Raw genomic sequence first — 20,769 nt, 5'->3', positions numbered from 1 at the left:
ACGTATTTTTCTCTATAGTAGTAGAACTATAGTAGAACTGAATGTAGTTTAGAAGTCTGTTTGCATGGGTCTGACACAGTAGTCTGTTATGCATGAGTTGCCTTCTCTGGTGATTCCCTGAACATACCTCTTGATCAACTTTTATGAATCAGAGAACTAAAACATATTTGTTCTTTGCTATGTAGCTGTGCCTCCCCCCACTGATCTCCGCTTCACTAATGTGGGGCCTGATACTATGAGAGTGACTTGGACCGCACCAACTTCCATTGTGCTGAGCAGTTTCTTGGTGCGCTACTCACCTGTGAAGAAGGAGGAAGATGTTGCAGAGCTGACAATTTCACCCTCAGACAACATGGTGATCTTAACAAGTAAGTGGATTACCTACATAAGTCAAACAAATATAAGAGGCCCCTTATATATGACGTAAGATGAGGCAAAAGAAAAATTGCTTACTGTAAGTGTAACTGACCAAATTCTCAGCTGATCTAAGCTGATGTCGAAGTAGCCTCATACAAACTCACACTAAATGGGGTTTGGCCACTTGCTTTACTCAAGTTAAAGCCAAACCACAGGAAAGTTCTTCCCATCAATCCGAGGACAGTGATGAATCAGACTATGGGGCAATTGCTTTGATTTGCAGCCTGGTTAGGTATTAAGAGTAAATACATATTACTCACCTGGTTTGCCAAAAATGTCAAGGACTTGCAGTGCAGAGGTTCAGGGAGAGGATCAGAATGTGCAAAAGGTCATTACTCCTTTGGCTTTGTATGCTTGGGACCAGAAAATAAATACTGTTTGGAACCTTACAGGACATGGCAACAAAACACGGGCATTTTCAAAAAGCTGACGTTAATTTTTGCTGGTGCGAAAGCTGTGTTATATTTGAAGTTTTTTACCCATCCTAGAATCAGGTTGGTTGAGTGAGAGACAATATCCACTTTGAGAATAAGAGACCAGACCTGGAGCTCATCTGAGTTAGAACAGCTGTGTTGGAAATCCTTGGCCCTATTCCAGCTTATATCAGTTAAAGCTTTGACACAGTGCGTAACTAAACTACTAGATAACTAGAAGGAGAATAGAAAATTAATTGCTTCTAGCCAGTCTCCACAAACTAATGAAGCAATGATACAGGATACCATGCTCCTTCAGGCTAAAACACTGCAATGAACCATAATGCCACAAAAAGAACTGTTTGAAATTTTTGACTGTCCGGAGGCTCAGATCTTCCATCAAGCAAAACCTGATTACTTCCCTTAAGAAACACAGTTAAAATTGTGTAGGTTGAGTGACTTCCAGCTATTAGTAAAGAAATATGTCTAAATTCCTGTACTTAAACTCCACAGATCTGCTCCCTGGTACTGAATATCTGGTGAGAGTCTACAGTGTTTCTGAGCAACATGAGAGTGCACCTTTGTCTGGAATCCAGAAAACAGGTACTTACATGCAGCCTAAGACACATGTGCAATTAATGCCATCTGTTAAGATTCATTAATGGGACTTCGTTGCTCTTTCTTGTGTATTGTCACCTCGTTGATGGGTCATCAGCTAGATATCAAAGAAAATGCAGATGCACATCTTGGGAAACGCTAGGAAATCTCACATCTCATTATGTCTGAGAGCCAGAACTTCTGTTGTTTTTAAATAGAGCATTGTAGACCCTGGTGTGAATATGAATATATACACTGACAGTGTCTGCCTGAGAACAAGCCTAGACAGAGCCTATCATATCTATCACTGAGTCTTTCTTGTTTCATAACTGTAACAGAGTTTGCTGGTCATGTGTATGGTTTTATGCGGTGTTGTCTGTGTGTGCCGTACACTCTTTTCCTGCAGTCGCGTTCCAATGCTTGTTTATCTTGCTTTGATCCTGAACATACGTGTTTAGTTCCACGGCTGAATAGCATTTGGCTTAGGATCTGGCGGTGTTGTGGTACTGAGCTTAATGAACCATGTTGTAGTTCAGTTGAGCTCAGTCTCTTGTCTCTTTGAAATACGCAGGTCTTGATTCCCCCACTGGCCTTGACTTCTCGGATATAACTGCTAACTCTTTCACCGTCCACTGGATTGCTCCTCGTGCCAGCATTATAGGCTATAAAATCCGGCATCACCCAGAGCATGGTGCTGGCAGGCCCAAGGAGGACCGCGTGCCCCCCTCACGGAACTCCATCACCCTTACCAACCTGCTTCCAGGGACTGAGTACGTGGTCAGCATCATCGCCGTCAATGGCAGGGAGGAGAGCGTGCCCTTGGTCGGCCAACAAACAACAGGTAAGCCTTGAAAGAATGCTGGCTAAAAGGTACGCCAAGGATTTTGGGTGTCCTCTAGCCGAGTAGTTGCTGTTAAACCAGATCTTCCCTACCAGCTGGTGAAACTCTGCTCATGAGGAAGTGCTTGTGATACTGAGGTAGGGCCTGATTTAGAAAAAGGTGGGAGGACCCATGCTACTTTCAGATGAAGCCAGATGACTTTAGGGCCAGCAGAACTTTTATTCATTAAATCTAGTCCAATGCCGGATGGTTTTTAACCAGACACATCACTTGCAGAGGTGTGTGCACTGGGCTAAAACTAAGGCAGATGAGTAGCAGAGGAGCACAGTATGGTAGGTGGAGTATGTAGCTGATGTATATTAACTGCTTTTAAACTCTCTCACAATTCTCTGTTTTTCTAGTATCTGATGTTCCAAGAGACCTGGAAGTCACCCCCACCAGCCCGACCAGCCTTGTGATTTCCTGGGATGCTCCTGCAGTTACTGTCAGATACTACCGGATCACTTATGGTGAAACAGGTGAGGGCAGGCTGCTATGGCCAGTCACAGACCAGAAGCTCTATTCTGAGGCTGTTAGAAAGCCACACCAAATAGCAAAGGCAAGTTTGACTCTAGCAGACAAAAAACTCTTGTATCTCTGAGATTCTTGCAGCGTATTTAGAAAAGATTGTCAAATATAGGTGTCTTTTTTGTTTAAAGGAGAGCAAATAATTTTTTGTCTACCAAAAAGAAAGAGCATCTGGAGCACTCCAGTTGTTTTAGAGGTGGTTCTGTGTACATATTTCATTCTTTTCCTTGAGTCTGAAATAGACTTTGACCCAAGAACCATTGAAATCAACAGGGTTCTGTCTTCAACTTGATGCATCTAGGATTGTCTTGGTGTTTGTCATGATTTAAAATGTGTAATTTAGAGATCCATTACATTTCTTTTTCCACTTTACCCTCCTTAGGTGGAAGCAGCCCTGTGCAGGAGTTTACCGTGCCTGGCACCATGTCTACTGCTACCATCACTGGTCTCAAACCTGGTGTAGACTACACCATCACCGTGTATGCTGTAACTGGCCGTGGAGACAGCCCTGCCAGTAGCAAGCCAGTCACTGTCACCTATAAAACAGGTGAGACCTGTTTAAACAAAACAAAACCACAAAAAACCCTACAGTTTTGCATTGGCTTATCCCCTTGAATTTGTATCATTGATCCCTGGTTTCTTTTAGAAGTCATGGGCTATGTTGTAAGCCCATCATTTTCAGTGGAGCTGCGTATCATGGTGGCCCAGCATGATAATGACATGACACAGAAGGGGATCGTGGACTTGAACTTTTGGAGGAGGGAGACCTTGTGGAGTCCAGATGGAGATACAAGCAATATTTGACTGCTTATTGCAGAGTGGAAATCCTGTTGGGCTCTTATATCGTGGGGTCACTGTTGGCTTAACTCCAGTGCTTCTGGTGCACTGTCATATTATGTGATCCTGATGAGACCTGACTTTCTAACTCCAGGACTGTCGTCTCACTCCTGATCTGGATGTAGCCTAATCCTAGTCCTACTGTAGCTGCAGATAAAGGCATTTAGTAGCCTTTAAAACAACAAAACCCCTCAACCAACATTGATACGAGGTCAGTCACCCACACATCATGGTTAAGGCTTTTTTGCTCTGGGCTGGCATGAGGGACAAATAAATAGCAACATGTGTTTCCTGTTCTAAGCAGCACAGCCTAGATGGAAGAGCAGAATAAAATTCAGCCAGGAGGTAACAGTGGAGGGAGGGTTTCCTGTACCAACATACTCAGAAAAAACTATTTTTGTTGCCCAGAAATAGACACACCATCCCAGATGCAAGTTACCGACGTCCAGGACAACAGTATCAGCATCAGATGGCTCCCTTCAACATCCCCAGTCACAGGGTATCGGGTGACAGCTGTCCCCAAGAAAGGACATGGGCCCACAAAAACAAAAAATGTCCCTGCAGGTAAGAGTATATGACATCCTTCACCAGATCAGTAAAGAATGCAAGATGTGACCACTAGAATCAACACTATCAGGCACTAGGCATATGCTCAAAGCCAAATTTTCTCGTGCTTGTGCCTTTTTTTGCTATCCTGCTGACTTCATTTGGGTCTCATCCGGGAGAAGCTAGGGCAAATTTTTGCCCCGAAAGCTTCACATTTCTTTGACACCACTGTGCTGCAAAAGTTTGTTCTTGGCAACCTCGGTGTCTGTGAAAGGCACCTGGATTTCAAAGAAATGCCATTGGATTTTCTAGCGTACAGCAAAACTTCCTCTGAAGTCCTTCTGAAGGTCACATAATGTGACCCTTGGTCATAGCATGGACTCAGTCACATATGCTCCAGGCTTGACCTTGTTAACGTGGCTGCCAAGTCAGCTCTCGGGAACACAGTGGGTTTTGTGGGATCTGCAGAGATTAGCACTCAGGGATGCTTGCGATGCAGTTGGGTTAATGGTCAATCCTATCCCAGAAAATGGTGAAAGCTGGTCTGCTCTTGCTTTATTTTTTTTACTGTGCTAACCTGCCCTTTTAGCTGTGGGGCTTTTGAGCAGGTACAAATAGCTGATGCCTTGTCCTGCACTGCCAGAGAGGCATAGTGCAAGCAAAAGGCAAACCTGATGTGTCAATCCTGTCTCGTTTTAATGACATATGGCTAATACAGGCCCTTCATTCAAGGCTGCTTAGAGGGCAATGCTCTGCAGCTTTGTGCAGCTGCAGATGGACTAATGGTGTTCTTTCCTGCCAGATCAAACTCAAGTCACTATTGAAGGTCTGCAGCCCACAGTTGAATATATGGTCAGTGTCTACGCTCAGAATCAGAATGGAGAGAGCCTCCCCTTGGTTGAGACAGCTGTCACCAGTACGTATTTCACTTCACGGTAACAAAACAAATGTTACCTGTTGATGTCTGAATCTACTGTGCAAGTATCACATCCCCAGTGAAAGCAAGTGGCAGGTGTCTAGTCTCCAGGAGAATGCAAGGTGGTCTGCCCTGTGATAAGTACCGTGCACCTAAATTGCAGATGCTGGCAAAAATGCAGTCCCTCTCCCTCAAACACTGGCAAAATGCAATTCCCCACCCCATCAAAATGCTGCGCTTCTGATTTTCTTTCACTAAAGCCACAAAATCTTTTTGGGTTTTGTTTGCCTTCAGCCAATCAGTGGAAAAAATGTGCAAAGATCTCCTTTCTGGAGCTAGGAGGCAAAGGTGATTACTGTTAAGGGACTGGATGTGGCTTGGGAGTACTTGCCCTGTTGCAAGGGAGTAAAGAAAACCACATGAGTTACCAAGAATTTGGGATGAAGCACTGCAAAAGAAAGGACAGCTCAGCCCTCAAATTGCTCTGTCTGCCTGTACAAAACAGCAGTACTGCTCTTGACACAAAGAGGAGGCAAGAGGGAACATGTAACTCAGAGGGATATCTCTGATGTAAAGTGCCTTTTTCGGGGACACCTCTGGGGTAGTGATTTGCATGCACGTTATTTCCTTGCTCAGGCTTGTATTCAAAACCACAGCTCAGCCCCAGATACTTACAGAATTGTCCTAAAGACAACAGGAGCTTCTCTGAAGCTTTGCTGAGGTGGGAAAAGAGTGCATCTCAATTTCAAGCCAACAAATTCCTGGACAAAAATCACCTTTGCCAACTAGAAAATACAGAAAATTCAGGACTAATATAACATGGGAAATAAAGTTGAAATCTTTTAGAAAAGCATAATTTGGATCCAATGTAAAAATGATATGCCAGATCCTCCCATTTTGTGTAACAAATGGATATAGCTCTGTGGTAGCCACACTAGACTTCTCTGGAGCAAGGCTCACTTACCTTGCTGTCTAGCTCTGAGCTCCCACCTTGCTAGGAAAATCCGATGAATTGGTCTCATTAGGAAGTGTGCATATCGCCCAGTTGCACCTGTGGACATTCCCTGTGCACTCAATACAAAGCTGAAAACTTCGTTTCTAACTGATTTTAAAATATAATATACTGAGTAATTTGCTTTCTTGATAAGTGTGTTAATTGGGTATTAATTTATGAAAGAAAATAGCGGGACTGATTCTCCTTGGACTGGCACTTTGCACAGGAGCTTACAGTTGTGAAAAGCAAATGCAGCATGAGTCCGAACCCACCGAGTCGGGTGGGTTGTCTGGCTGCCTTTAGCACTAGGAACCAGTTACTGGCTCTGATGGTAGAAACGGGTCTTAAAATGCCCGTTTTCTTTTTTTGTCTTGACCACTTTAAGGTAGCTTAATGCTGCTAGAATTGTGTAAAAGGGGTTTCAGTGACAAGGGGACTCAAATATAGGTAAGGATGGGTGTCCTGGCTGCTTTCAAGGTGGTAAAGCAAGTCCTTTTGGTTTCAACAAGGCCAAGATTACCTTCCTGCTGTCTGGCACCCGCAAACTCTCAGCCTTACTCTGCACGGGTGTAAGCATGTGTGCAAGGTGCAGCACAGAGGAGAATCTCTCCCGCGCAAAACCGAAAACTGCTTTGCATGTCATAGAAATGCTTTTTATTTTCCTCACCCACAACCTGCTTTTTATCACATAACCTCTTACCGTTAATTTGCCTAACAGACATTGACCGCCCTAAAGGACTAACATTCACTGAGGTGGATGTTGATTCCATCAAAATTGCTTGGGAAAGCCCGCAGGGGCAAGTCACCAGGTACAGGGTGACCTACTCAAGCCCTGAGGATGGAATCCATGAGCTATTGCCGGCCCCAGGTGGCGAAGAAGACACTGCTGAGCTGCATGGCCTCAGGCCAGGTTCTGAGTACACTATCAATATCGTTGCCATATACGATGACATGGAGAGCCTGCCCCTCACTGGGACCCAGTCCACAGGTACACCTTTAACTACACCACCCAGCAGGCCGTGGCAGCAGTGGCTTCTGCCCTGTTGGGTAAAGTGTGCTTCCATGAGCAACTGGTGCTCCGAGCCGGGGATGCCCCAGGAGCAGCCAAGGGGATGTGATTGCTCTTGAGAGATGGCTTAGTTGGTGCTGGAGAGCTGGCTGCCAGTGGAGTCAGCCTGCGTATACATTAGGGAAGGCAGGGAATGCAGGAAAGATCGGCAGGATTGAAGGAGCAGATTCTAGAGAAAGGAGGGATGTTGCCTTATAGCCTTCTCTCAGTCCTCAGGTGGATCAGCAATGTCCAGTCCCTAGTCGCGGAGCCTAATTCATGGTGAACCACCCTCTCACAACGCTCTTGTCTTTAGGATATGGGACACCTGCAAGCAGAGGCAGTTACCAACAACAGAGAGATTAGGGCAGCTTTCATCCCCCAGGGTCCTCGCTGTTGGATGGAGCAAAAGATCAACATGAAAAGCTAGGAGATTGCTTAACCCTCAGGTCTCACAGAGCCTCTAGATCCTTCACTGGCACTGCCCTAAGGACTACGGCCCATGTGCATGCCCACATCCTGCGCCCACATCACCTCCACGAGAAGAGGACGTGCTCCATTCAGGAGAGTCCCTTATGTGCCAGTCTGATCCAACTCCATGTAGAATACATTTAAAATTCTGTTGTGAAAAGGGAAAGGAAGCTATTGCTGGAGATAAAATTACTTCCAGCAATATGGAATCCATTGCAAAGCTTCCAGCATTACCAGACGTGTCTTTATTACAGAGGTAGCACCTTTGTAATAAAGGCCTCCCGTTCATTTCTGGATGAAAAATTGGCACTATAATTCCAGGGGTATAATGAAGACAGTGGTTCCTAGTGTACAGATTGCTATACTAAACTGAAGCAAAGTGCTGTAATAATTGAAACAGCTGGCTGACTACCTGCCAGAAATGCAAATATAGTAATTTTTAAAAACCACTCTCTGTGGTTTACCCTTTGTGGGCTGTTCAAAAGCGTATTTGAAGTCATTCAAGACTTTCCATTGACTCTCATGGGCTTTAGATTGAGCTCTGAGCAAAGCAACAAGGGAGAATTATCTTGTATTTCCACTCTACAAAATTAGAAAACTTCACAAAAACATGCTAATAGCGGGCACTGTGGTAAGGTGTATTTTCCCCCTGTTTACAGCCCAAGGATTACCACCAATAAGGCAAGAAAACGTTTCAATGGATGCTCCTTTTTTTATGCAAACATTTGTTTTTAAAGATATCAGATGTGTTAGCTCATGAACAGACTCTTGCATGGTGAGCCTTATGGCCACCACAGCTCTGCTTTTCCATTGCCTTGCTCTCTGTGTAGTAATTTATACTTGTGTAAGTGGCTGTAAAATGCTTCCCCTCTGCATTTGCAGTATTTTTATATCCTCTTTGCAATTCCTGAGCCTGCTTCCTACTTACTTTTGTAAATCATCCATCGTATTTTAGAAATGAACAGAGATAGGCCAGTGAAGCAGGACTAAACTATTAGCTGTTTGATGAAAAGCAGAGATGGGCAGAAGAATTAAAACAGACCGGCCTACTACAGATTTAAGCACCTCCCAAAGCCTTCCCCTTATATCACAGCAAGTATTGTAACTCACCTAACTTCAGGGTTGAAGCATTGAGATCTCCTTATTTCTGCTGAAACGTGGTACGGTAGATTTGAGAATCTCCTCCTGAATACCTTGTCCCCTTTCACGGTGCTTTATGCCTGTGTTTGCAGAAGGCACACCACTTTCCTGCCCATGTATTTCAGGCCTAAACCTGTTCAGGAGAGAATACTGTTTTATCCAAGACTGTCTTCTTAAACTAACCATGTGCCAATCCGGATTTTTGCAGCAATTCCACCTCCAACAAACCTGAAGTTTACTCAGGTAACTCCCACCAGTCTTACCGTCAACTGGAACGCACCAAACGTTCGCCTCACTGGCTACAGAGTCAGAGTAAACCCCAAAGAAAAGACTGGTCCTATGAAAGAAATCAACCTTTCTCCGGACAGTACATCTGCTGTCGTGTCTGGACTAATGGTAACTCTTTTATTTGTGTAATGCAGACTGTGTTGTGCGAAGGAGATGTTAGGAGAACTTGAAGCAGTTTCAAATTCCTGGGTCAGGAACCTCAGCTGCAGTAGATCATTACAGCTCCTAAGGGTCTGAGTCTGCTTGAAGTCTGACTAGCCATCAGCTGTAACTACTCGTTTACCATAGTTTTAAAGGGCAAGGAATTGGTCTGCTGAATCTGCATTCTTTCCCTTTCCTCATTTAGCAAAAGGAGACTGGATGCCTTAATCAAATGCAAATTATCAGGTTCACAATCAACAGTAACCCAGTAAAATGCTTTTACTCATCTTTCACAAAAGAGGTCAGATAAAGTGACCTAATGCAGAGGTTTTCAAGCTGTGATATGGGAGCTCTGGCAGTCTATTGCCTATTTTTAAGACATCTGCAAAATGTAAGTAAAAAATGCAAGTCTTTTGTGAGTAGGCTTAAATTTGCTATATAGCCATCTTCTCCACTGGAAACATTTCAGGAGTTCCTGAACTGGAACAGGCTGAAAATCACTGCTTTTATGTTTCCTGCTATCTTAAAAAGCTACTGATCTGTTTTTAAGGAGTTTTATGAATCATTTTCAAAAATGAGCCTTAAAAAACATTCTAATCTAAGTGGACTCCTGGTCTGATGCAGTCCATGCTGTAACTTCCACCATTCTCTTTTCTTCACAGCAAGAGCATATCAAATTATGCATTATCATAGCAAATGGCATCCATTAACCCCAGGAAAAACAGGATGTAAATTTGATTTTTCTGAAGAATCAGCTTTGAAGCACAGATTCCAAAATGAGGGATGACAAATCAGCTTCTTCCAGGATTTCCTCTGCTCCTGGGTGTGCATATGTGCACTAGTAGTATTATCAACAGCACTGTTTATCAGGTTCATGTCTACTCTTTCCTTACAGCTGGAAATAACTAGAATTATCCCATCAATCCTTCACTGATTTGAGTTATATTAAGGTTTTATATTTCAGTAACTGGTGACCAAGAAATGTGGCTCCACCAAAACACTGAACGAGGGCAGGAATATTTCCCACTATGCCACGTCCTTCTCATAACATGGTATAACTTTGTCCATTCTAGGTAGCAACCAAGTATGAAGTGAGCGTGTATGCCCTGAAGGACTCTCTGACCAGCCGACCAGCCCAGGGGGTGGTCACCACTCTTGAAAGTAAGTAGTGATCCTCCACAAATGACCCATTAGTACTGTGCTGGGTGCAGAGGCCGAGATCCTACTCTGTGTCAAAAGTAGGGCTCTATACAAAGCTTCAGCAAAGGGCTTCACAAACACTTAGCTGGTAAGATTCACAATCCCCGCAGTACTGACAGGAGACCTTTTCCTTCTCGTGCAGATGTTAGTCCCCCTCGCAGGGCCCGTGTGACAGATGCCACTGAGACAACCATCACCATTACCTGGAGAACCAAGACTGAGACAATCACTGGCTTCCAAGTTGATGCTGTCCCAGCAAGTGGCCAGAACCCCATTCAAAGGACCATCAGCCCTGATGTTAGGTCTTACACTATCACTGGTAAGTGAGGGGCTTCTGCAGGTGCAGGAGGGTTATATCGGAAGGTACACTGGGTTCTTGTTTAGTAGTTGAATTTTCTTGATGAGAAATAATACAGGAACAAAAGGTAAGAAAAAAATACCTGAGTCATGAAGACTAGTCTCCAAGAAGTTGTTGTTGAAAGACATTCTGATGTCCCTTTTAGATGGCTTCCTCAGATTAGCTAACATTTATGTTTCAACTTCATTTTAGGCTTGCAACCTGGCAATGACTACAAGATCTACCTTTACACTCTGAACGAAAATGCACGCAGTTCCCCAGTAGTGATTGATGCCTCCACTGGTAATGATCTTGTCTGACTTTTCTGCTCGTGCTAACACATAGTAGTCACGTATGGTCAGGCAGAAGTTGTCTATATCTGATCACATATAATATTTACTGTGACTTACAGCAATTGGTTTTACTCCTGAGTTTGAGAAGGGTGTCAGAAGATGCAGTTCAGGTGAAGCATATGCTTGCCTTTACTGCATTTGACTTGTTTCCTTCTGTTTTCACCTAGCTATCGATGCTCCTTCTAACCTGCGCTTCCTTACAACCACAAGCAACTCCCTCCTGGCTACCTGGCAGCCTCCACGAGCCAAGATCACGGGCTACATCATCAGATATGAGAAACCTGGCTCACCAGCCAAGGAGGTTCTGCCTCGCCCTCGGCCTGGCACCACTGAGGCTACTATTACTGGTACCTGTCTCTGTTTTGTTTGGGAGCTCTTCACCTGAAACACTTAAATTTGAAGAGAGAAGGCAAAGGCCTAATTATAAAATGTGTTGATGGTCAGCTAAGAGAAAGACAAAGTTTTGTTCCTTTATTGTGGTTTCTAATGACAGACAGCGGTTTTATAAGCACACCTGTCCTACAAACACAATACACTTCTCTGATCAGATCAACCATCAGATCTGAACAATCCACAGATGTTCGTTTCCACTGCCACCACAATTGTCATCCATTCAAGGAGGAAAAACCCATGACTGTGGCACCCCACCAGTCACAAATTCTGAAGATTCATTGTGTTTTGTGTCCGCAGCATCCACGATCCCAACTCACATGGTCAGATTTCAAACTCACACTGAGCAGCAGGAGGCTGGACTCTTTGTACTGTCCTGAAAACCTCAGATCCAAAATGCACATATCCATACTATAGCCATACCCACCTCTCATTCTGCCTTAGATCCCATACGTAATCATAAAAGAAGAGCAACTCTTAAGATTGCTTTATGTCCTTCCTCCCTCCCTAGGTTTGGAACCAGGAACTGAATACATCATCTACATCATTGCTGTGAAGAACAATCAAAAGAGTGAACCACTGGTTGGCAGGAAAAGGACAGGTAAAACAAAGCTCTGGATTGTTGTGTGCCAACAGGAGATGATGTCTTCCACTTGGGAAATACAATCTCAGGACTGAAATAATAATGTTGTTTAAAATATCCTGTTCATGTCATTCAGCCACACCTTTTTTATGAGTCAAATAGGCTTTGTAAGGAGGTTTTCCTTTTTAGGATGCAGGAGGTAAGATTCTGAAGTTACATAAATGACATTTAGGTGCGTTTGAACGCTAAGAACAGAACAACATGCTTGGTGCTTGATGCTTGCCTGGGTCCTAATTCACAATTAAATTAGGGTTAACACTTACATTTCCATCTAGCACATGATGGCATCAAAGGCAGAATCCATCCATTTGTTGCCCATTGCATTTCTCTTACTTTACAGCCTCCGCAGTGTGAGATTGAGATACCTGTAGCAAGCTGTATATCCAAATGTGATCAAGGAGCTGGTTTCTTACTGCACACCAGTGATTTTTCTTAAATTGATACATGAATATCTCTTGTAATCATTTCTTCGTCTCAATTTGAGCAGTGGTGGCTTCTTTGGGTTGCAGTGTTCGAAACTGTTGCTCAGCTGTATGAAGATTTCATACCAACACACTTCTTATGCCTATGTATGAAAGATATACATATATTTATATACTATATAAATATATCTAGAGATAGAAATTACCTTCACAATCACAATGAGGTCATAAAAAGTGTGTTGCGTCTTGGGATGATTGCTAATCTTTGATGCTTGGAGCGGTGTACAGCATCCATTCTAGCTGTTTAATTTACCATTGTTAATTTGCTACGCTTTGCTTTATGGCTTCTAACCTTTCTTTGGCTAGATGAGCTTCCCACGTTGATTACGAGACCGCACCCCAACCAACCTGACATTCTCGACGTACCTTCCATTGACGAGGGGACCCCTTACCTCACAAACAATAGGTATGACAATGGAAACGGTATCCAACTTCCAGGCACCTCTGGGCACCCGCAGACAATAGGACATCAGGGTCAACAAGTCTTCTTTGAGGAGCATGGCTACAGACGGCCTGTACCCACTACAGCAACTCCCCTTAGGCCGGGATCAAGACCGCAACCACCAAACGTAGATGAAGCGATTGAAATCCCTGGGTACCAAGTGCCTATCATAGTCGAACCTTCATACCCGCACTCCCGTGGGCCCAGGCGCAACGACACCACAGGTCAAGAAGCTCTTTCTCAGACAACCATCTCTTGGAGGCCCTTGCTGGAGAGCTCTGAATACATCATCTCATGTCAGCCAGTCAGCCAGGACGAAGATACTCTGCAGGTAACTGAACTGTCTTAGCACAGGAACGGCGTCAGCCTCTCCTGTGGCAGCAGATGTCTCTTGGGAGTCCAGCCCTGTGTTAAGGGGGTGACAGTTAGGGTTGGCTTCAAGAGTCTCATTAACATGTAGCTAGGGGCAGGATAAATGCCTCCCTCCTCTCCTTCATGGAGAAGGCTACAGGGTAAAACTGCTAAAACAAAAAGCCCTTGAAATGCTGTCACTATCACCAGGGAAGGGAGCAGTCAGGGAGATGATGGGGAGTTTCAAAGACTGAGGTGTTGCTTCTCCAAGCCAAAGGCTCCCTTAGCCTTTCTCCTTTGTCTCCCTTGGTTTCTGTTTCCCTGAAATGGCGGTAATAACGTATCCCTCATGAACCATAGTCCAGAGTAGTCAAGTTTAATGTGGTATTGTTTGAAGTTCTCAGAATGTCTAAGGGGAATGGGCTGGCTCCATTATGGTACAGAGCATAGAAGTCAACCTAAACACCCTGTCTTTCCTATGAGTGAGGTGACACCTAAGGAGTAATCACACTTCCTTTTCCGGTGACTTGGCATTGCCTCTGTTGCAGTTCAGAGTTCCCGGAACTTCCTCCAGCGCTACGCTCACTGGCCTTACAAGAGGGGCCACCTACAACATCATAGTGGAAGCCCTGAAAGATCACCGGAGACAAAAGGTGCTGGAGGAGGTGGTCACAGTTGGCAATACTGGTAAGTAAAAGCTTTATGGAGTCCAGGTGAACCTGTGCTGTTCCTGCCTCATTTTCTGTACTCAAGGCAACCTACCTGGTGCCCAGGCTTGAGAATAGTTCAGACAGGAAGCTTCTCCAGATATGGAGAGTTCATAGCAGGGTACTGGGACAAGTGGTTTGTGAAATCCACTGGTTTTGGATAACTGACACACTGATGGTGTGACTAGAGCTATTCTGATCTGTTGTCTAATCATAAAGAATGTGGTTTAAGGCTCCATACACTCTTCTAGGGTCATGCCCAAGAGAGAGCAAGAGATCAGGTATTTGCTGCTCTCAGAAGAAGTCGGGGATCACGGTGGTGTCGCAGATTCCTGGCCAGCAGCAAAGATCTGCTGTCACAATAACGTATCATGCCAGCTTAACTGCTCTGTCAGTCATTTGCCGCTGCTTCTGTATTGGTTATCCAGCAGCACCGCTAGACCATCCTGAACTCTGGCAGCAGGGCAGGCTGCCTGCAGAGATGCTAATTAAGCACAAACAGGCAGCATTTAGAAGCCACGTGACCAACCACAAGTACTCGTGGTCAGAGACAGCACTTGCCACAGCTGGAAAGCCCAGAGCCCACACACACCCTGTGGGACCTGGGTTTTGCTGTTACCAGCACAGGGGTCTGGTCAACAACTCTCTTTTCTCTCCCTCCGTCTCCTCCTGTGTGTATTTTGAGGTCAAAAAGAAGAGGAGGACAGGATGGTAGAGGAGGGAATTAAGAGTTAAGGATTTACACTGTCCACCCATTAAGCCTCTCCATGCAGCCCCTCTCCATGCCCCCACCTCCCTGGAAAATAAGGCTGTTTCTCCCCTTCCAGCACCCCAGTTGCCTTATGTCTGTCACAGACTGAACCGAGAGCATTAACTCTTGACCCTGACCATCACACACTGAACTGGTGGTTGTAAAACACCCACTTTTCCATCAAGGCACACACCTAAGGTGGACATCTGTATACAACAGCATGGCTATAAGGTCTGGTCTCCTCCTTCCACGCCCCCTGCCCGTAAGCGAGAGTCTGAAGTGCCCCCAAAAAAGTGCACATGCCGCTACCAACCTCCTGCTGTTCCCCAGCATCACACAGCACATTTCTCTTAAAAACAGGTTAAGTCAAGTTGTTTCTCTCCAGCAACAAATGCAGAAACTCACACTTGCTTGAAACTTGGCAAATCAAAATGAAAATAGCCTTCATGTCAGGTTTTTTTATCATTCAACTGCTCTGACACATGCAAATGGAAAATAAATCACAGGAAGTCTGGACTGCTGACAGAGCCATCAAGTATATGCCCATGGGGTAGCTCCATTACTGCCAGAATATTGTAAGAAGAAAAGAAAAGCATGTATTCAGTGAAAATCATTCTGTCTTTCAGTGGTTCCTATTGCTGTGTGTGATGTCTGTTTCTTTTTTTTTTCATTCCAGTGTCTGAAGGACTAAACCAGCCAGCTGACGATACCTGCTTTGATACTTACACTGGCTCCTTCTATTCCATTGGCGAGGAATGGGAGCGGTTATCTGAAACTGGCTTTAAACTCTGGTGCCAGTGTTTAGGCTTTGGCAGCGGTCATTTCAGATGCGATTCTTCTAGTGAGTAGCTTGCTTTTGACCATCCCTGTCTCAAAGCTCCCTGAGCACTAATGGCATGTTTGACAGAACCAGCCTGATCCAAACATGATGCAAACGAATGCAGGCTCTCAAGTTTTTAAACCAAACCAGTGTTTTGCATCATGAGAAGTGATGGAAAACTTTGCTTACTTCTGAGCTGTGCAGCTTATCTAGTATTGCCATTCACTGCATCAGCAACAAACAATATTGTATTGATATGTAATGAGTTTTTCCCCAAAGTTAAATGTTTGTTTTGTTTTCCCTACCCTTGCCAGGCACGTCTAGGTAACGTTTAAAAGTGAGATAGATAAGACGCCTAAATGATAGTATCTGGATAGCCATTTAAGAAGACAGCTTTGAGTATTAAATTATGGTTGAATCTTCATCTCCTAATTATATACATCGTTGCAGTGGGCCGGACAGAGCTTGTGTGGATTTCAGTGGGTATTACAGCAAGTAATGTTTTGCATTGCAGACAGTCTTTGCAAAGCATCTTGTGGAACCAGTTTTCTAATTTCGTCAGCTGCTTTTTGAAGGCAGCCCTAACACCTCTGCCGGGGCACTAAGTTTTATTCTTTGCAGGACTGTGGTTTCCATGGAAGAATATCAAACTTCATGTAAGGAAATGGAACAAAAGTCTGTGATTGAGTGGTTTAACACAACACCTACCCAACTAATTTAAATTGTGCTTTTAAATTGCGGAGTAAGCTGAGCAAAGAGGGTATTTCTGCAATTTGAATAGACTCTGAGGAGTGACTGCAGGGAAGACATTTGCTTTACAGGATTAATATTTATATTTCATCATTTGATACACATGGCTTACTCATTGTGTTTTGCAGTCTCCATGATACAGTTTTATTAGGTATTTGCTCAAAAAAGAGCATTTAAAATATTTTTCTCTCCCTTCCTTCCCCATGTCTATTGAATTCCCTTTCATTTCTCTTCCTATTCCCCACTCTTTGTCACATCCTACTTGCTCTTTTCCTAAGAGCCTCTAGCCATTTCCTAGAGCTGTAACAGTCCTCAGCAGTTAAAAGCTGCAGGAGCTGAACCCATTTCCAGCAGGAACCCATTTCCTCCTTGGGACTTACACGAGCTGGAAAGATTCTTTCTCCTGCCCTTCTGTTGGTTCCCGAGACAACACCAAGCTGTTCTCCTCCCACTGTGTCACTGCAGCGTGCGGGATAACTCCTGCTTCTCTTGTTCCTCTGCCTTCTCCAGAGTGGTGCCATGATAATGGTGTAAACTACAAGATTGGGGAGAAGTGGGACCGGCAGGGTGAGAATGGCCAGATGATGAGCTGCACCTGCCTTGGGAATGGAAAAGGAGAATTCAAGTGTGAACCTCGTAAGTCTCCTTCTGATGTTAATTTAATTGAGCTCCCATTCAGGAAGTTTCAGCATCTCAGGGCTGTTCCCATTAAAGTCCTGCCACGGGGGCAGTCAGAGTATCAGTGTGTCTGATTCAATGACATATTGATTCTGCTTGTACAAGAGCTGAAGGCATAAAACTCACATTCCCAAGCTTAAAAAGAAGAAAACCCTCTTTTGCTAGCTAAGGTCACAGCACACTCAGCATCTCTCTGCCTTTTGCCCTGGAGTCACACAAGAGGGACATGTCACTGCACTCAGTGGTGCAGATTACCCTAATCAGTAACACAGGACTTTTCTGCAGGGCCTGTCCCCTGAAGATCCTCTAGACTTCACACTATGAATTAAACTGCATTGCTCTTGTCAGCCAACTATCCTCATGTTCTAGTTTAAAGTGTCTGGAGAGCTATAAAAATGACTGATGTTCCCCCTGCCAGTCAGTGAGCCTCCGGTCAAACGGGGAGAGCGCACTGGCCAGAGGCTCCTGTTCTGATCACCAAGCTGCTCTGAGAATGCTTAAAGCCGAGCACAGCCCATGCACCTGAGCTCTGCCTGTTCCTCCACAGATGAGACCACGTGCTACGATGATGGGAAAATGTACCAAGTTGGAGAGCAGTGGCAGAAGGAGTACTTTGGGGCCATCTGCTCCTGCACTTGTTACGGAGGACAGCAGGTAAGCAGGAGGGACTTTGGCGTGGGAATGAGGAGAGGAGGCTGTGCTGGAGTGCAGTCCTAAGACTGCTGGGTTTCAGGTCAGATGGTGTCTAATGCCTGGCCAAAACAGGCCCATATAAGAAGAAAAATAATTAGTAGGAGAGCATAAGTGCTTGCAGGGACTTGGAGTCGGGGCCTGCGTGGTATAAAATGGGAGCAACCTCACTGGTGTTGGTGGAGCTGCACCCACATGCGTGACTACTGACAGCTCCTTGGCCATCGCATCAGCGCGGTCTGACCGGTCTGTTTCTGTAGGGCTGGCGTTGTGACAACTGCCGCAGACCCAGCGTGGAGGTGGCCCCCGAAGGCTCTGCTGGCCATACCTACACACAGTTTACACAGAGATACCACCAGGCCACAAACACCGTGAGTACACTTTCCTCCTCTGCCCTCCCTTACTGTGAGTCCGGTCTATGGCACAGATATGCGGGGTCTGTATAGGGCTCGAGGGATAAGAGCAGCGCGTAGCTTTCTCCTCGGTCAGAAGTGCATGATAGCCACTGATCCAGCAAACCTTCACTCTGCACAGCACAGAACGTACGCTTGAGCTCACGCTTCCACACACAGTGTTCAGTGCCACACTCACGTCAGCAGAGCTTCTCGTTTACTAGCGCTGGGATGCGCCTGCATGCGCTGGCTGAGGCGGTAGTGCATGTAGCGATTTCCTGGTCTTCACTTGCTGCTGTAAGCCAGCCGTGTGCTTTGTGCTGAGAAAGCTAAACGGCCACACGGGCCGGCAACAGTTCTCAGCCCAAACCACAGCACAGAGCACTAACTGATTTCCTTCCCTCCTGACAGAACGTCAACTGCCCCATTGAGTGTTTCATGCCCCTAGATGTACAGGCAGACACACAACATCCACGGGGAAAGTAACATCCAGCAAGACCTCTTGCGGCAATGGCAACAGACAAACCAAAGCATAAATACCTATCTGCCACGATTACCATCCAAACTGGAGTGATGCTAGCAAAACCGCATCTTTTGAGAATGGCCCTCTGCTCTGGAGCCATTTTCCCAGCTTAAGCTCAACTCACAGCTTCTCCAAGCGCCACTCTTGGAGTGTTTCAGACTTTTCTCATGATTGATAGCGATTGTCTTGGTTTTGTTCAAGGTGTTGAATACCAGTCAGTATTTTCAAATCTAAAGAAAAAAGGGGAGAGATGCTAAATCACAAATTGGTGGGGGATCAAAATATTCAGGGGGAGGGAGGGTGTCAAAATTAAAGGTTCCCATGCTATGCAAAGAACATTTGAGTACAACATTACTGAAGTTTAGCGATAGGAAAGTCCACCAAACACTTCTGCTTTCACATAAGCGTGCAGCCAGCAATAAGATAGGAACAGCAAATCCAATCACTGTGATATTTAAAATATGCACAGTCCTAATTCTTTCTCAATGATCCTAGTATTTTTCTAGCTGTATCTTTATATCTCATACTGTTATTTATCAGTTTTGTTCCCCTGACCTTCAAGTGTTTTTATATGGGAATAAAATGTATTGAAGACACTTAGTATGCAGTTGACAAAGAGGAATTTGGTGTAATTATGATCAGTGATTATTTTTATACTGTAAGTGCCAAAGCTTTACTACTGTGGAAAAGAAAAAAACAACTCTTTTAATAAAAAGATTTACAAACCAGACGTAGTTTAAGTGATTCTCTTTGCTACCATGGAATCTAGGATGAAGATTATTATTCTGAGCTGGAGTAACATTGCCTTGAAACAAGATGGAACAAACATCTCAGTGAAGCATGAAGTACACCTCAAGAGAATATTTGTAGAGCAGAGTGTTAATTAAAGACTTCCAGCTGCACCCCCTGCCCCAGTAGAGCGCAGAGACACTCTGAGTATGTATGCCACGCTGCAGGAGCCAGAGGCTTTGCTTTGCGGGAATAGGTGGAGGAGAGAAAAGGGGGAGGGAAAGGAAAATATTCCTTGCTTTGGACATTAACTGAGGTAAAGAGATGGTCCTCAACCCAGCCAGACACTTAAATGCCTAGAATCAAATACGCTGTCAGTGTTTGAGTTGCCAAAATTAGTGAGGCCATCCACACCGTGAAGTTGGATGTGCTCAAAGCTTAACGGTACTCGGACCCAGCGACTCCCCCATGGGTCCAAACGGATGCAATAGATGCTGGGTCTCTGCGACCCTGCTCCATGCCTTGCCCCTGGGGGAGAGCACAGGTCACCTGCAATGGAGGGTAGACTGTCTACAGGGGTTTATAGAGGGGCTATTCCATCTCCGTTTGCAATGTGGTAAATTCAAATAACAAAAACCAGAACTGAGGTGGTTTGGGTACTAGTGAGCATGCCCTCTGGCACTGCTGCGACAACGTCACCACAATCCTTCCGTTACCTCTGCAGAAAGCCTCAAAAAAAAGAGGGGAACAGACAGCATGTTACGGGCAAAGACCGCTTTCAAGTCTACTGTGCTTCTGCCTCCTGGGGTGGGGAGGGAGGTAAATGAAATCCTCCTCCAAACCTTTTTTGAAACAAAGCCAGTCTTGATTACAATGAACAAAGTTAGCAATAAGTCCCTTCAGCTTGCGCTGCCAACGCTGCAAAAACCTGTACAGCATTTGCAAATACAGAACATGAAAGGTTCCGTCATGATTCCTCAGGCCGCATTCCTCTCTTGGCTGCAGAAGCACTGTATTACCAAAGTCAATGGATTTCTCTGGATTGAATAAAGCATAGCATGAAAATAGAATTTGGCTTCTTGACATGAGAAACACACATGGCAGTTGTTTTCACAGATTGCTATCTATAGAGCAACCAAAACATTTGCAAATAGTAAAATGATTGCAGCAGAAATCCGATGTTCAAGAGCCAAATGCCTATCTAAAATACAGGAAAACTAAAAATGGTATAGACAGACGCACAGAAAAATACTTTCCTTTTAAACTAGATTTCTATGAATTTGTCCTTCCCAGGTGAGGGTTATATATTTCAGAC

General features: G+C 44.7%; 1 protein-coding gene across 4 annotated transcripts in view; it reads left to right on the top strand.

Annotated features, from left to right (window-relative positions):
- The window catches only part of FN1 (fibronectin 1), a 55,557-nt gene extending 35,033 nt beyond the window's left edge, over positions 1-20,524 (top strand). For 2 of the 4 annotated variants that reach the window (XM_075153744.1, XM_075153741.1), the window contains 21 exons: positions 186-368; positions 1,344-1,433; positions 1,999-2,268; positions 2,670-2,786; positions 3,218-3,382; positions 4,081-4,236; positions 5,021-5,134; positions 6,847-7,116; positions 8,996-9,183; positions 10,290-10,377; positions 10,559-10,735; positions 10,967-11,056; positions 11,274-11,453; positions 12,008-12,097; positions 12,928-13,394; positions 13,963-14,101; positions 15,549-15,713; positions 16,953-17,078; positions 17,668-17,774; positions 18,071-18,181; positions 18,614-19,453. In XM_075153744.1, the coding sequence (XP_075009845.1) occupies positions 186-368; positions 1,344-1,433; positions 1,999-2,268; positions 2,670-2,786; positions 3,218-3,382; positions 4,081-4,236; positions 5,021-5,134; positions 6,847-7,116; positions 8,996-9,183; positions 10,290-10,377; positions 10,559-10,735; positions 10,967-11,056; positions 11,274-11,453; positions 12,008-12,097; positions 12,928-13,394; positions 13,963-14,101; positions 15,549-15,713; positions 16,953-17,078; positions 17,668-17,774; positions 18,071-18,181; positions 18,614-18,688 (3,368 nt within the window). In that variant the 3' untranslated portion in view covers positions 18,689-19,453. Of the gene's footprint in view, positions 1-185; positions 369-1,343; positions 1,434-1,998; positions 2,269-2,669; positions 2,787-3,217; positions 3,383-4,080; positions 4,237-5,020; positions 5,135-6,846; positions 7,117-8,995; positions 9,184-10,289; positions 10,378-10,558; positions 10,736-10,966; positions 11,057-11,273; positions 11,454-12,007; positions 12,098-12,927; positions 13,395-13,962; positions 14,102-15,548; positions 15,714-16,952; positions 17,079-17,667; positions 17,775-18,070; positions 18,182-18,613; positions 19,454-19,494 lie in introns of those variants that run through there. The other 2 variants (XM_075153742.1, XM_075153743.1) reach the window with 2 other exon arrangements.
- Positions 20,525-20,769: the final 245 nt, after the last annotated feature.

The sequence above is a fragment of the Calonectris borealis genome, chromosome 6, assembly GCF_964195595.1.
Source record: "Calonectris borealis chromosome 6, bCalBor7.hap1.2, whole genome shotgun sequence".
Lineage (NCBI taxonomy): Eukaryota > Metazoa > Chordata > Aves > Procellariiformes > Procellariidae > Calonectris > Calonectris borealis.
The sequence above is the reverse complement of the archived record's forward strand: the minus strand, read 5'-3'. Positions and strand labels throughout refer to the sequence as shown.